Source organism: Trachemys scripta, chromosome 8 (assembly GCF_013100865.1).
Source record: "Trachemys scripta elegans isolate TJP31775 chromosome 8, CAS_Tse_1.0, whole genome shotgun sequence".
Lineage (NCBI taxonomy): Eukaryota > Metazoa > Chordata > Testudines > Emydidae > Trachemys > Trachemys scripta.
In genome coordinates this window covers 34,582,413-34,598,112 of record NC_048305.1, presented here as the reverse complement: position 1 = coordinate 34,598,112, position 15,700 = coordinate 34,582,413, and the positions used below count along the sequence as shown (strand labels likewise).

The following is a 15,700-nucleotide window of genomic DNA, read 5'->3' as shown; positions in this document are numbered from 1 at the left end:
TAGAAACAGACACCATATAACTTCATTTCCTTAACAGAATCAGTGCTATTAATGCAGCTGGGTGGGAGGGGCTGGAGTTTTGGAGAAACATAGGAGGGAAACATGCTTTAAGCAGAGTGACAACTATTTAGAAGATGAAACCTACATTCTTTTGTGTCACCTTATTGCTGTAAGATTCTCATTGCTTTCTAACTGCTCCTTTAACATATCTTTCCAGAGTTACACCAGTGTTCCCTAGCTCCTCTCCTATATTTCCTGCTCAGACCAGTAGTTAGAACACCTGACCCAGTCAGTGCTAGTGCTGATTCTGCACCAGCAGTGGGAGAATTGCTCAAGTCTTGTATAGATAAAGCCCCTGCATATGATCTCATCTCTTGCTATGGTTTCAGCTGTCATCTATACAGCAATGGCTACTATTTGACCAGGTCTCAGACCACAATATTATTAGCAGCAGAGCCCTGCCTATTGTAAGAAGAAACCACAGGGAGGGGCCTTGTCTATGACATTTTAACAATTTTCCCATGGTTTACTAAGCCCAAAACTGCCTGTTTAGGTGAAATGTAAGATCCACCTTTTTGAAGGTGCTTTCCTATGGCCACAGTGCCTTTAACCATCATCAGAAACAAAACCCAACACTTCCATTAACAAAGCCAGAGCTATCGCTGTGCTTTTGGTAGACTGGTAATTTTGTGTGACAGCCAGGAGAGAAGCACCTTTCCCACTACCTTTAGGTATTGGCATTAATTATTATTTGTGTTGCTGTAGCACCTCTGAGCCCTAGTCACAGACCAGAACCCTATTGTGCTAGGTGCTGTACAAACCCAGACATGATGATCCCTGCCCCAAAGAGTTTATAATCTAGGCAGATAACCTTTTATCCTCCATTCAGTTCTACATCTAAACCTGTCTGATGTCTCCAGTGTCAGCTCCATGAGTCTGATGTTCCTTTTGCTTTACACAGGTGTAAGGAAGGTGTATCTGCATAGAATGGACTGACAGGTGTAAATGGGTTTTAGGCCCAACATGTCTAGGGCCTTGTCTACACTACGAGAGTAGTTCGATTTTACTTAAATCGAATATTTGGAATCGATATTGCAAAGTCGAACGTGTGTGTCCACACTAAGGACAGTAATTCGACTTTGTGAGTCCACACTAACGGGGAAAGCGTCGACATTGGAAGCGGTGCACTGAGGGCAGCTATCCCACAGTTCCCGGAGTCCCCGCCGCCCATTGGAATTCTGGGTGGAGCCGCAAATGCCTTCTGGGTAAAAAAAAAAAGGGGCCAGGGTGCTTTTGGGTAACTGTCGTCATCCGTCCATCACTCCCGCCCTCCCTCCCTCCCTGAAAGCGCCGGCGGGAAATCATTTCGCGCACTTTTCCAGTCATTGACAGCGCGGACGCCACAGCACTGTGAGCATGGAGCCCGCTGCAACCATCGCTGCAGTTGTGGCCGCTCTCAACGCCTCGCAGCTTATCATACAGGTTGCCCTGAGGCAGATGCAGAAAAGTCAGGCGAGGAGGCTACGTCAACGCGGTGATGGCCTGAAGTCTGAGAGTAGCACAGACCTCTCAGAAAGCAGGGGACCCAGCGCCGAGGACATCACGGTGGCAATGGGTCATGTTGATGCTGTGAAACGGCGATTCTGGGCACGGGAAACAAGCACTGAGTGGTGGGACCGCATAGTGCTGCAGGTCTGGGATGAATCACAGTGGCTGCGAAACTTCCGCATGTGGAAGGGAACTTTCCTTGAACTTTGTGAGTTGCTGTCCCCTGCCCTGAAGCGCAATGACACCCGGATGCGAGCAGCCCTGACTGTCCAGAAGCGAGTGGCCATAGCCCTCTGGAAGCTTGCAACGCCTGACAGCTACCGGTCAGTCGCGAGCCAGTTTGGGGTGGGCAAATCTACCGTGGGGGTTGTTGTGATGCAAGTAGCCAAGGCAATCGTTGATGTACTGCTACCAAAGGTAGTGACCCTGGGAAACTTGGAGGCGATCATAGATGGCTTCGCAGCGATGGGATTCCCAAACTGCGGTGGGGCCATAGATGGAACTCACATCCCTATCCTGGCACCGGACCACCAGGCCAGCCAGTACATTAACAGAAAGGGCTACTTTTCCATGGTGCTGCAAGCACTGGTGGACCACAGGGGACGTTTTACCAACATCAATGTCGGATGGCCGGGCAAGGTTCATGATGCTCGTGTTTTCAGGAACTCTGGTCTGTTTAGACGGCTGCAGCAAGGTATTTACTTCCCGGACCACAAAATAACTGTTGGGGATGTGGAGATGCCTATAGTGATCCTCGGGGACCCAGCCTACCCGCTAATGCCCTGGCTCATGAAGCCCTATACAGGTGCCCTGGACACTGAAAAAGAACTCTTCAACTACCGGCTGAGCAAGTGCAGAATGGTGGTGGAGTGTGCTTTTGGACGTCTCAAGGGGAGATGGAGAAGCTTGCTGACTCGCTGTGATCTCAGCGAAACCAATATCCCCATTGTTATAGCAGCTTGCTGTGTGCTCCACAATCTCTGTGAGAGCAAGGGGGAGACCTTTATGGCGGGGTGGGAGGTTGAGGAAATTAGCCTGGCTGCTGATTACTCACAGCCAGACAGCCGGGCGATTAGAAGAGACCAGCGGGAAGCGCTGTGCATCCGGGAGGCTTTGAAAGCAAAGTTCCTGAGTGAGCAGGGTAACCTGTGACTTTCTAATTTTGTGTACAGAGAAGCCTTCACCCCACTTCCAACACACGTTTCAAAATAAAAATAGTTCTACTTTGTTAAAGCACACCGTTTTCTTTAATACTGTTTTCGCGGGAATTTTTTAAAACTGGGACGCAGACTGTGGTGCGGAGCGGGTGTAGTGTAGTCGCGCGAATGCAGCTTCTAAACTCAAGGACTGACAGGCTCCGCTGCGGTGGGATGGTTCTTTCAACGGAGCCTGTCACCCCTCCTGATACGGACTGTGTGTATGGGGGGTCTATGTGAGTTTGTGGCAGGGGGGGGACGGTTACAGATCCCCTGCTGTGTGGCTCTGTGATCCTGCCTAAGGACCGCCGCTTAAGATCTCTAACTGCCCTCCCCTGACACAAAGTCACAGAGCAACCCACCCCCCACCACATAACATGAAAAGAACCTCCCAGACTAACCAGGGTAAGTAGTCACTGCATCACTGCACTATGTATGTGCCCTGCTGCTGTGCCTGCCCCCAACTATGTACCCTGCCAAAGGTGACTGTCCTGTCCAATTACCAACCCCCTTTTCCCCCCCCCCTCCAAAAGAACATGATGGAAACAGTAGTTAACAGAAACATATTTTTTATTATCAACTACACATGGGACTGGGAAGTGAAACTTGGACGGGGGCTTGTGTCAGGCGGGAAGGAAAGAACTTGTCAAACTTTGGGGAATGAGAGCCTTCTGCTGCTCGAGCTCTCTGCAGGGGTGGAGTGAGAGTTAGCAGGGACTCTGCCGCCTCTCCTTCTGTGCACTTTGGGTGAAGGGAGTATGGGACTTGGTGGCGGGGGAGGGCGGTTAGAGATGGACTGCAGCGGGGCTCTGTCCTCCTGCCTCCGTTCCTGCAGAACATCCACAAGGCGCCGGAGCGTGTCCGTTTGCTCCCTCAGTAGTCCAAGCAGGGTTTGAGTCGCCTGCTGGTCTTCCTGACGCCACCTCTCCTCCCGATCCATGTTGGCTTGGTGCATTTGGGACAAGTTCTCCCGCCACTGGGTCTGCTGTGCTGCCTGGGCTCGGGAGCAGGCTATAAGCTCTGAGAACATGTCCTCCCGTGTCCTCTTCTTCTTATGCCTAATCCTCCCTAGCCTCTGGGAGTGTGATGACAGGCTAGGTTGTGAGACAGTCGCAGATGGGGCTGTGGGAATGGGAAAAAGGGAGTGAATTCCTCAGAAAGATAAATGTAGTTGTGAACAAAAAACATAGTCTTTCTCTGTGAACAGGACCATGCACAGCACCTATCACATGCGCACTCAGCACAAGGTCGAATTCTCGGCCTTCGCATTCAGTGTCTGGGGTTTTGCAGAGCACTTTTGAGAACCCTGTCAGGACAACGGAATTGCTCTTGCACGCAGACATGGTAAGCCGTAGATTCGTGGCAGCTTAAAACTTTAATATTAGCAATGGCCTCATTTCACATTGAAATCAATGTCGGTCCCTGCTGCCAGCAATCCGGCAAGCAGGAAGTCTGCTCCTGTCCCACACCCTCGCGGCTGTCCCCGGGAACGATCCCTTTCGGCTGACCCTCTCCCGCCTCCACCGCGTGGCTGCAAACCAGCGGTTACAGTTCTGTAAAGGAACGGTAAAGCAGTCCCAACACTAACATTCCCCTACCTCATTCAAAGCAGGTCATCATGAGCGACATCACCCTCATGAGGATCTCTGAGAGCGACAGACAGAGAATGCTCCGGGAAAGCCTTCAAAGACCAGGGCCGTATGCCGCCATGCTGTGCCAAGCAATGATTCCGGAGTACTTGCTAGTCTCGTGGCGCGGCAACGTGTCCTACTACGGAGGACCCAATAAGGCCGCTCTCCCCAAGAACCTAATGCAGCGGATTTCAAATTACCTGCAGGAGAGCTTCCTTGAGATGTCCCAGGAGGATTTCTGCTCCATCCCCGGACATATAGACCACATCTTACTGTAGCTGCAGTAGCAGGGACTAAACAGTAGAGCGGCTTGGGCAGGACAATCATGCAAAACCGGACATTGCTAGATTTTTTTCAAATAGTTGCACTGCCCATGACTGAACCGTTAAGTTAATCAAACTAATCATGAGAAACCCATTTTTTAAATTGTTAATAATCATGTTCTGTTACAAATAAATGTTTAGATGTTTACAACACTTACTGGATGATCCTTCACCAGATTCTGTGTCCGGGGTAACGGCTGGGGAGGGTTGGTAGGGGATCTCTGTAAGGGTGATGAAGAGATCCTGGCTGTCGGGGAAATCAGCGTTGTGAGCGCTGTCGACTGCCTCGTCCTCCTCATCTCCTTCCTCATCTTCCCCGTCCGCTAACATGTCCGAGGATCCGGCCGTGGACACTATCCCATCCTCAGAGTCCACAGTCAGTGGTGGGGTAGTGGTGGCGGCCGCACCGAGGATGGAATGCAGTGCCTCGTAGAAACGGGATGTCTGGGGATGGGATCCGGAGCGTCCGTTTGCCTCTTTGGTCTTCTGGTAGCCTTGCCTCAGCTCCTTGATTTTCACGCGGCACTGCGTTACATCCCGGCTGTATCCTCTCTCTGCCATGTCTTTAGAGATCTTCTCATAGATCTTTGCATTCCGTCTTTTGGATCGCAGCTCGGAAAGCACGGACTCATCGCCCCACACAGCGATGAGATCCAAGACTTCCCGATCAGTCCATGCTGGGGCCCTCTTTCTATTCTGAGATTGCACTGCCATCAGTGCTGGAGAGCTCTGCATCGTTGCCAGTGCTGCTGAGCTCGCCACGATGTCCAGACAGGAAATGAGATTCAAACTGGCCAGACAGGAAAAGGAATTCAAATTCAAATTTTCCCGGGGCTTTTCCTGTGTGGCAGTTCAGAACATCCGAGCTCTTACTGCTGTCCAGAGCGTCAACAGAGTGGTGCACTGTGGGATAGCTCCTGGAGCTATTAGCGTCGATTTCCATCCACACCTAGCCTAATTCGACATGGCCATGTCGAATTTAGCGCTACTCCCCTCGTCGGGGAGGAGTACAGAAGTCGAATTAAAGAGACCTCTATGTCGAACTAAATACCTTCGCGGTGTGGACGGGTGCAGGGTTAATTCGATGTAACGGCGCTAACTTCGACATAAACGCCTAGTGTAGACCAGGCCTAGGGTTGACTTGCTCTCTTCCTGCCCAGGCTTCCCCTACTTACAAAGTCAGTGATCCCACGAGCTGGCTGCCTAGCAGGAATGTTTACTCCTCTGGCTTGCAGGCCCCTGCAGCTGACACTGTGCTGGCCTCTCTGGCTCATCATGGCCTCCCTTCCCTACTGCCCTGGGCACTCCTCACCCAGCCTGTCCTGCAGGCCTTTTGCCGCCTTGCCCAGGCTACCCCAAGCTGTGCCCCTGCCCTCTCCCCCAGTAGCCAATTCCCAAAGGCCCAGTGATGCTGTTCCACTGGAGAGAGAGACTTCCCTTTCCCATCTGTCTTAGTCACCAGTGCCCAGGTCCCACATCAAGGCTGGGGCCGCCCAGCGCCTGGGGTTATGGGTCAGGCCGCTCAGCTTCCCGTTCTCCCTTCAAACTCCTCTTCTCCCTCTCCCTGTCCGCTCCCCACCCCCTTTGTGTTTCCCTCTGTGTATGTCTACACTGCAATTAGACACTCCGGGCTGGCCCATGCCACCTGACTCTGGCCAAGGGGCTGTTTAATTGCAGCGTAGATGTTCTGGCTCAGCCTGCAGCCCCAGCTCTGGGACCCTCTCCCCTCGCAGAGCCCCAACACCAGCCCCAGCCCGAATGGCTACAGTGCAATTAAGCAGCCCTTTAGGCGGAATCAGCGGCCAGGGCAGCCACGGGTTTTTCCTGCCTGTGTAAGGTGCCACCAGACTCCTTGTTGTTTCTGCCTGTGTAGACATGCCCCTGAGTGGCCGTTAAGGAGTGGGCGTGTCCCCCGCTCGGTTGCCAGCGGGCGGTGCCTCGCTGTCCCCGTTGCTGGGGGCGGTGAGGGAGCTGGGTTGTGATTGGCCACGGGGGAAGCGGTGGCCATTTCCAACGGCGGGGGGAGCGCGGAGATGGCGGCGGGGCCGGGGGAGCCGGAGTGGGGGCGGCGGCCGGGTACCGAGGCTCTGGCCTTCCGGCAGCTGCGGGACCTCGTTGCGACCCAGGAGGCGCTAATAGAGCGGCTGCGGCTCCGGGTGCGGGCGTCAGCGCAGCGCTCCGGCGGGGGCCTATGGGCGGGGCTTGGAGCGTTGGTGGGTGGGGCCATGTAGAGGCCCCGCCACCTCACCCGGTGCTTGTGGCTCTTTGTCCCAGAGGCTTCCTGAGGCCCCGCACTAGGGCGCCCTACCACCCCCCTGGCTAGGGTGACCATTGTCCCAATATTTGGGGCTTTTTCTTATAAATACTCTTATTACCCCCCCCCCTACTCCCGTCCTGATTTTTCACCCTTGCTATCTGGTTACCCTACCCTGGGCTATGCTGTGGGCTGCCCCAGATGCAGGGGATTGGGGTCTGAGCAATTGGGTGCATGTGCTCATTGGTCCCCCCCCTCCCTGGCTCTCTGGCATTTGCCTGTGAGCAGGTGTGTTTGTGTTGCATGTGCCAGTGCTGTTTTCATGGGCATGCAAGGCACCATTCCCCTAGTTTTGTTTGTGTTCAAAATAGTAAATTCTTCTTGAGACACCTCTGCCCCAGTGACCTGCTAGCTGCTGGCAGCAGGGTCATTGTACCACACTTGGATTTTATGGCCAGGCCTTTAAAAAAAATGAGCGATTGGGTGTGTCTGTCCTTGGGTGTCCAAGTTGAGACACCTAAGAAAGGGCTGATGATCAGAAAATGCTGAGCATTTGCCCTTGGAAAGGCAGCCTTCTTTGAAGGGTGTGAAGTTGGGCACTCAAAATCACTAGTCACTCTTGGAGGTCTACCATACTACGTTGAAGCTCCATCTGTGCATGTAACTGATTTATTAAACTTCAAATTCCTTTTGCAGATAGCAATACAGGAGGAGAATTTTGTACATAAGGAGGATTATGAGGCTGTTTTGAAGAAGTTGGAGGTAAGTAACCTCTTGGGAGTAGGGACTTACATATTCGTACATTTTGAACAGCATCTGGTACCATGGTGCTCCAATCCTAGTGAAGGCCTCAATGAATAATGTAACGATTTCCATTTCTATTGGAAACTAGGCCAAACAGATTGAAATTAGCCTTGCAGTGTTTATTCAAAGATAGGAGAGCTGCATTTGGACTCAAGGGTAGTCTTGATGCAGCTTAGCAGTTCTAAAAAAAAATCACTGAGTACTGCATTAATTAGACACTGAAGAGAGTGAAGCTAATGGAAAGGAGTATTAATTGTCAGCGGACTAAGATTCCATGGGGCTACATGTGGCACAAACAGAATAAAAAGACTGTCTTAGTACCACTAACTAGTCTTCTCTGGGTGTGTATTCTCTCTACCACCCCCACCCCTTTTCCTCTCTTTTTAAATCTGTGTGTCTAGCTATTTTGTTTTCAGTGGTGCTGTACTTGCTTGAGCCGTATGTGGTGAGCTGTCTAAAGAACCAGGTCAGTGCCCTGGAGCTTGCTTAGATGTTTGACATTTTAACTTTTTGTGGCTCCTGAGGTTATACAGGGTAAAGGTACTAGGAGGCCCATGGAGCATGGATTGGGGGCGGGGGGGAAGAGGAGACACATCTGTTCAGCCAGTGGAAGTGCTTGGGAGCTGGTCAATGACCCCCCTTCTTCCCCTCAAGAACTAAGAACTATCACAAACCTCACCACCTTCCATTCTAAGTGCAAGGCTCATTTCTTTGACCTTGCCTTCTTTAATATAAATACATAGCAACAGGTATATTTTAAAAAAAGAAAAAACTCTCTCAGTGGGCAAGGATGAGAGAGCAAACAAAACATGTGAGCTGTGAATTACTACTACTGGATAGTGCTCAGATGCTACCATGAGGAGTGCCGTATAAGAACCTGTGAAAAACAGAACAGAAAATAGCCCTGTTTACTTTGGAGCTGTGAGCAGTTGATCTGTTATGTGATGCCTGGTTGAAGATGAAGCTTAGGATGTTGCTTAAAGGTGATTAAAATGACAAATCCATTTACTTCATTTTAAAAAAAAATTTCAATTCCAATAGGTATAAAATAATAGTCAATTCTAAATGCACTCTTCCAAAGTATCAAATATACCAAAAAATCTGCGACATGTTGGCCTCTTCCAAGGGTAACTGGGAGATCACAGCAGAGTGCATGCTTAGATGTCATGGATGAGTGGGAGCCAGATAGATCCTCTCCATCACTGAGCTAACAATGGAAAAAACATGTTCAGTTGTTAGCGTGTTGAGAGCCTCTTAGCCTGAATGGTAAGTTGTGTATGGTAGGAGCAAGTGGAGTGAGACACCCGGGTCCTTAGCTAGTGAGGTAGCCCTCATATATTGTGTAATTAATGGATTTTCCATCCTTTGATTGAAGTTCACCAGGAAAGATGTAACTAATAAACGCCCTGATTACTTAAGAGCTTGTAAGCAGAAGGATGAAATTGGCCAGTCAAGATCTTTCACTATTTACATTTAAAGAATTGTGTGGCTGGATAATTCAGTAAGTGGCACTCATCTCTCTGAGTAGATATTGAATTAATATTCCTTAGTGATGCCAGGGGCACTGTCCTGCCAAAGGTTTTGTCTTTTGGAGAAGACAAAATGGTGGACTTGTCCACTTGTGATCATTAAAGATCCAGTGACACGTTTCCTTAGAGTTTGGGTGTTAGCGCCGGTGGCCTGGCCATTGAAGGGATTTGCATTCTGCCTCCTTCAACTCCCTTGCAGTTTCAACTGGCTATAGTCATTTTTTTTTTTTTAACACATCCTGTCCTAACTTGCTTTGTAATTTTGCTGTGCACTGTTAATCAGCTACCACCTTCCATCCTAGCCATGGCTGCCTTTCATTAGTGGGCAAAATGATTAGACTGGTCGTAAAGTGCTTTGGCAACTTCTGAAGTGAAACGTCTCTGGAACTGTAAATGATCAACATACGTTAGATTTTGATGGGGGACCTGATAATAGTCTTCAAATATCCTAAGAGCTGTTAGAAAGAGGACAGTGATCAATGGTTCTCCATGTCCACTGAAGTTAGGACAAGAAGTAATGGGCTTAATCTGCATCAAGGGAGATTTAGGTTAGTTATTAGGAAACACTTTAAGGGTAGTTAAGGGTTAACTCAAGGGTAGTTAAGCTCTGGAACAGGCTTCCAAGGGATCCCCCTCATTGGAGGTTTTTAAGAACAGGTTGGATAGACACCTGTCAGGGCTGGCCTAGGTTTACTCGGTCCTGCCTCCGCGCAGGGGGCTTGACTTGACCTCTCAAGCCCCACAGTTCTATAAGTCTGTGATTTACACTCTGGCTTGGTCTGGGGCTGGCAGAGAACATAGGGACGCTGTGTGTATTACAGAAAGAAGAGGAAGAGCACTCAAAGACCAAAACCCTGCTTGCCAAGGAAGCTGAGAAACTGCAGTTTGCGCTCGGGGAGATTGAGGTTTTGTCCAAGCAGCTTGAAAGAGAGAAACAAGTCTTTGAAAAAGCGTAAGTTGGGGAGGGGGAATTTGTGTTTTAATATTTGAAAACAGGCAGCAAGTATTTTGTCTCGTTAGTAACCAAGCTGGGTATGACAGCGTTGTACTTAATTAGGGACTCCGTTCTCACGTGGGAGCAAAGTGTGTTTACCTGAATTTAATAGAATTAGAGATCGGAAAATAGTTAAGCACGTACTAAACTGCTTTGCTGAATTGGAGCCAAAAGTTATTAGCAACCATAGCAATCATTTTTTGTTCTGATTGTACAGCCCCTAGCACAATGGGGCCCTCCCTGGACAGTGACTGGGGCAACTGGCCGTTACAATAATACAAGTAATAAAGTCAGCTTCATCACAACAAACTCCCTTGTTGACTATATTTAACTATGTATTTAAATTCAGTTGACGTAAATGGGACTTAAGCATGTGCTTAATTTTAAGCTCACGATTAAATGCTTTGATGAATTTGGAGCCAAGTTCAGCAATGTGAGGCCTGGAATTTAGGGTTTGGAAGATAAGGCTCTTTAGGTTGCCTCTAAAATGTATTGCTTTGTGATGGGAGAGGTTCAGCAGCGTTTTTTAAAGGGCACTTCTGCCTAAGGCCCCTGCCCTGTAAAGTGATTTGTGTGTAGGGATTATTTTGAAGCCTCTGGACCTTTGCCTGGTCTTACAGGCCTGCCCAAGTGGATCACTTTTCCTGGATCGGGGCTTAAATATGTAGTCCCAATCAGTGTCATTTGGATGCCTGAGTACATAAGAACGGCCACACTGGGTCAGACCAAAGGTCCATCTAGCCCAGTATCCTGTCTTCCGACAGTGGCCAATGCCAGGTGCTTCAGAGGGAATGAACAGAACAGGTATCATCAGGTGATCCATCCCCTGTCACCCATTCCCAGCGTCTGGCAAACAGAGGCTAAGCAGACTAGCTGCCATGCGAGTGCACATCAGGGAATGAGATCTCCAAATGCCATGGTGGCTGAAATGTTCAGAGCTGCCTAAGGGGGTTGCATGGCCATGTGGGTGCAGAAGGAAGATCAGCCCTTGCAAATGGGAAGGTTCTTCAGCATTTAAAATTACACTGACTCTCACGTCACTTGCCTTTATTTTTGTTGCTTCTATTATAGACTTTCCAACGTTAAGAGCAAAGCGCTAAGAGAATCCACCAAAAAAGACAAGCTAATAAGCAAATGCAATGGTAAGTTTACCAGAGGCTGAAGTCTGTTATGCATTGCTCTACCAGCTTAGAAACAAAACGCCAGTAACCAGGATTTACTTTAATTAGGAAGTGTGATGTGACTTAATATCGTACTCCCACCAAGACAGCAGACACACATGCCACCCGCCACTGGGTCTCTCTGGACCGTAGATCCAGGTGCAGGGGATGGGGGAGCACAATCCATGCAGTCACTATTCCCGGGCACCTACGTGGGTGGGCATGAAGCAGTGCAGGGAGTTGGTGGAGGCGTGGTTCCACACTCCCATTAGTATATCAGCTGAGCTGGTGCAGGAGGGAAGGACTCTGCAGCTGGGAAAGGCCTGGTGCAGATAGGGGCCCCTCCTGGAGAAAGGGAGGAGCAGAGAGGGAATCGTGCTTCTCTGAGTCATTGAGCAAAGGCTCGGAGTGGGCCTACTTGACTGCTAAGGAGAGCTGGCTTTCTCCACAAGCAGATGGCACATTTTAAATATCTACCCACTTCTTTTTTTGATCAGGTTTTCCTCCCAGATCAGGTTAAGATGCTCCCAAGGCATTAGGCTGAAATCCCAGGCCAGGCAATCAGTCAATCCAGGGCTTGAGCAGTAAAACATTTAACAGGGCAACGCTTTGTTCCACTCAGTCTCTTCCCCTCATCTGTAATGAAAACACCTTACTGTTTAGCTTCAGGAAGCACGACTTGGAGATGAAGGCATAGGGGGATCTGGGCCTATCTCTGCCACAGATATAGCATGTGATTGGGCAAGTCACTTGGGGCTGATCCTGGGATGTGCCAGACATCTCCTGCCCAGTGCCTTCAGCTGAAGGCAATGGGAGCTGAGGGCATTCAGGGGGTACTCCACATTTCACAGGATTAGCCCTTTAACCTCTCTGTGCCTCAATATTTCTAGGTGTACTATATTGCTAGTGATACATACCTGCCTCACAGGGGTGTTGTGAAGCCTGCAGACATCCGTGCAGCGTCCTGAAGTCTTCAGATGGAAGGGGCTAGACCCAAGAACCTTTATTTTTGGTGTATTTCTGTTTAACAAGCTGTCCTCTCACCTCAGCTGCCCCGGTTAGGACTCATGCCGGCATTGCAGACCGTTTGTGTTTATGATCAGATGCACAATAATGTGAAACCAATCCAGAACTGACTGTAGCCAAATGTCACTGTTGTCAGCATTTCAACAGCACCTGCTGCAGAGCTAATCTCCATTTTGGGGGGTGTTGGAACATTTTCCCCACGTTTTCAGTATCATTGTTTGTAGCTGGTACTATAAGAAATCCTTAAAACAAAGGCCAAAAAAAAATCCAGCTGCCATGTTGATACCAGAGGGAATAGAAATGCACCAAAGATTAGCTGCATCTCAAGTGAGTTTTAAGCCTCAACTCCCCCCTCCACATTTTTTTTTTTTTTTCGGTAGAAATCGAGAGCCATATTATGAAACAGGAGGATCTTCTGAATGACAAAGAGAATGAAATTAAGGAGCTGCAGCAGTTCATCACCAAGCAGAAGCAAACACTCAAGTGAGTATTACCTCTTTAGATGGTTATCGGCCTCACGCTGCAGCCAGTGGGAGTTTGACGCTGACCTCAGTGGGAATACGGCGTCTATTTTGTCTGTTTCAGTGTTTTAACAAGCTACCCATCTGGCTCTCTAGCTGCCTTTGATGTCACTTCAAAAGTAATCACATTAAATTCACTCCAACTACAAGCCATCTGCCTCCACACTGACCCTTTGCCTCTGTCAGTCCTCTTCCGGCTCTTGCAGCATGCCTGGAAGGTCAGCAGGCCGGTGCTGTTTCAGAGCAGGTGGGAGGGGAGTAGGTTCCAAAGTTGAAGGCTCCTCACAGAAAACATCCTGCCAACCCCCAATGTGTAAAGTGAGAGAGAACTAACTCAAGTGCCTCTGCTGATTGCAACCAGGGCAGCATGGCACAAGGGCCAAGGCATCTGTCACACAGGCGGATCCCAGTGGCTGGGAATGGGTGTCTCCATTATGAAACCCATTAATCGGCCCCATTGCTAGCTGTCTCAGTAGAGCAGCCAAGGACTGAGTTGTCCATGGAGACTTCCCCTCTGGACTGTCCCTCCAGATCAGGGGGTGGGCATATTAATCGGGGGATGTTGCATTCTGTGCTAGTGTTGTACCTGCTCTGTGGATAAATGGAGAATGAACCCTCTCTGTGGCTGCCGGCCTTGCACCTTTCATCTGCATGAAATTCTCTCTAATAAAAAGCACTAAATTCTTCTTCGGCTGTATCTACAGCATGGGGCCCATGCTGGCGTCACCCCCCTAGCCTAGACACAACCTACATCTTCACACAGGGTTTCTGTTGGTGTAGGAACACCACCTTCCCGAATGACGTTGGCTACATCAACAGAAACCTCTTCCACCAATGCAGCTGTGTCCACACTGGGGGTTTTGTCAGCATAGCTGTGTCGCTCGGGGGGTGGGTTTTTCACACCCCTGGACAATGTAGCAATGCAGACATAACTTTTAAGTGTGTACCAGGCCTGAGCCACCTCTTGGCTGAGCAATGGGTCTTCCCTGCACCTTTCACACCTGGAGTCTGATTTACCAACCTCACACTGGTTGCCAGGAACAGGAGAATTATGTTGCTAATGCCAAGGAGTGAAATCAGTGTAACCCTCGTTTGCTAACACACCTGGCTACAGAGTGGAAAAAAACTCCTGAGTGCTACCACCGGGGCAGCCTTTAGCTCTGGGTTACCAAAGCTTCCTTATTAATGCGGCCATTTCCTTAGTAATTGCTTAGAAGATCCCTGATTAACCTGCCCAGGAAGCGACCAGGAGAATTGGTGATAAATTAGCAGCGTGACACTTGCCAGTGCAACTTTCTGATGATTTTTTTTTTTTTTTTTCTTCAGGACTCAAGTGTCAGACTTAAAAATACAGAAACAACAGGAAAGTTACATAGCGCAAGTGCTGGAAAAGAAACAGAAGAAGGGTTTAAAGTGACTATAGTAAACATTACACTACAATCCATGTATCCCCTCGATACGCAACCACTGTAAAGATTCTAGTGCCCACCATTACTGCAGTGGCCAACAAGGCCAATAGCAATATCCTATCACTATCTCAGGAAGGTTGTAGAGGGGTTGCTACATTAACCCATGAGTGGGCCCTGGCCTACACAAACATACTTTTCCTGGCCTGGTGCAGAGGGGAGGCCCCCGTGGCAGGGGAGAGGTCAGGGAGGGGGTTGGAAAGCGAGCCCACCCTGCACTCATCCTTCGTTGGTGGCTCCTGTCCTGTGGGGCTAGGCCTAACTCCCCATTCCAGGCAGTGCGACCTGGCACATGGGGTTTGTGTTGCCACCACTAACTCAAATTTGGCCCAGCTACCCCTCTGTCATGACAGGTGAGTGCCCAGGCCAAACCTGAGTGCAGATTACAGACTCAGGCCACTGCAGGTGTGGTTTAATGTGGTGGCCTTTCACCTCTGGAGCCTGGTACAAGTGAAATTAATTAGATGGGCTTCCCCTTGTCCTCTAAGCATTTGTGTGCTTCACAAAGCCACCACCTCAGCTGGGTCTCTGCTCAGAGCAGGCCCTGGGTTGCAATAGTGGCTGTTCCTTGGTCACTGCTGATGTGGGCTGAAGGCTTATAGGGAAATACTCCCATTGCCTAGCCATGTTCTGCCCCTTCCTAGCCAGTACTGTTTGTGTCTCACAGCTTCCCCTGTCTGACCCCCCCGTACCCACCAAGATAATGGCAGGGACAATCTCGCGAAGCTTGGTAAATACTGTTAGACCCCAGAAGGGTGACGGGATGCATGTACAGACCAAAGTGACTTCAAATAAATGATTTTAAACTAAATACCTCGAGATCAGCTTCCCCTTTACTGATCTTTCATGATCTGAGCTCAGTCCTGTGTGTCCCTTGCTGGCTGAAGTCTTGAACGTGGCATCTCTGCACCACGCCCCTTCTCAGGGGGAGGATGGGACTCCTCAATGGTTCAAGAACTGCGGGTAAATTTCCTTCTTGGCCCATTGGACTCAATGGGGACTCTCGGCACTGCATTCCTGCTCCCAGACTTGCAGGTACCCAGGATGCAGTGGGTGGAGGGCAGGATGGGACTCTGACCCCCCTCCCTCACTCCCAGCAGAGAGACACCCTAAAGTTTCCCCTCTAAAGTGGACAGATGCTGGAGGGGTGCCTGTTGCTTTAAAACAGTATGTGGTAGGAGGGCAGGAGAAGCTGGGCTGCATCCATTCAGCCCCAAAGTCTTGGCCAAGGGTGCATAACGCTCTGGG

At 49.7% G+C, this 15,700-nt stretch overlaps 2 protein-coding genes across 2 annotated transcripts in view; both read left to right on the top strand.

The window, feature by feature from the left end:
• The window catches only part of DNAJC18 (DnaJ heat shock protein family (Hsp40) member C18), a 54,808-nt gene extending 47,094 nt beyond the window's left edge, over positions 1-7,714 (top strand). Inside the window, exon 9 of the transcript XR_004646945.1 lies at positions 7,649-7,714. The gene's annotated coding sequence lies outside the window, so the exon portion shown is untranslated. The remainder of the gene's footprint in view (positions 1-7,648) is intronic.
• On the top strand, positions 6,695-15,263 carry SPATA24 (spermatogenesis associated 24). Its single transcript, XM_034780225.1, has 6 exons — positions 6,695-6,854; positions 7,649-7,714; positions 10,107-10,237; positions 11,351-11,421; positions 12,846-12,948; positions 14,313-15,263. Exons 1-6 carry the CDS (start codon positions 6,732-6,734, stop codon positions 14,401-14,403), a joined length of 585 nt encoding a protein of 194 aa, XP_034636116.1. The 5' UTR covers positions 6,695-6,731; the 3' UTR covers positions 14,404-15,263.
• The last annotated feature ends 437 nt before the right edge of the window (positions 15,264-15,700 follow it).

Excerpts from the sequence above, each read along its gene's own strand:
- SPATA24 (XM_034780225.1), top strand. The coding sequence starts at position 6,732 with ATGGCGGCGGGGCCGGGGGAGCCGGAGTGGGGGCGGCGGCCGGGTACC. Across the intron at positions 6,855-7,648 it reads TAGAGCGGCTGCGGCTCCGG|ATAGCAATACAGGAGGAGAA; the intron begins GTGCGGGCGTCA and ends TTCCTTTTGCAG. Across the intron at positions 12,949-14,312 it reads AAGCAGAAGCAAACACTCAA|GACTCAAGTGTCAGACTTAA; the intron begins GTGAGTATTACC and ends TTTTTTCTTCAG.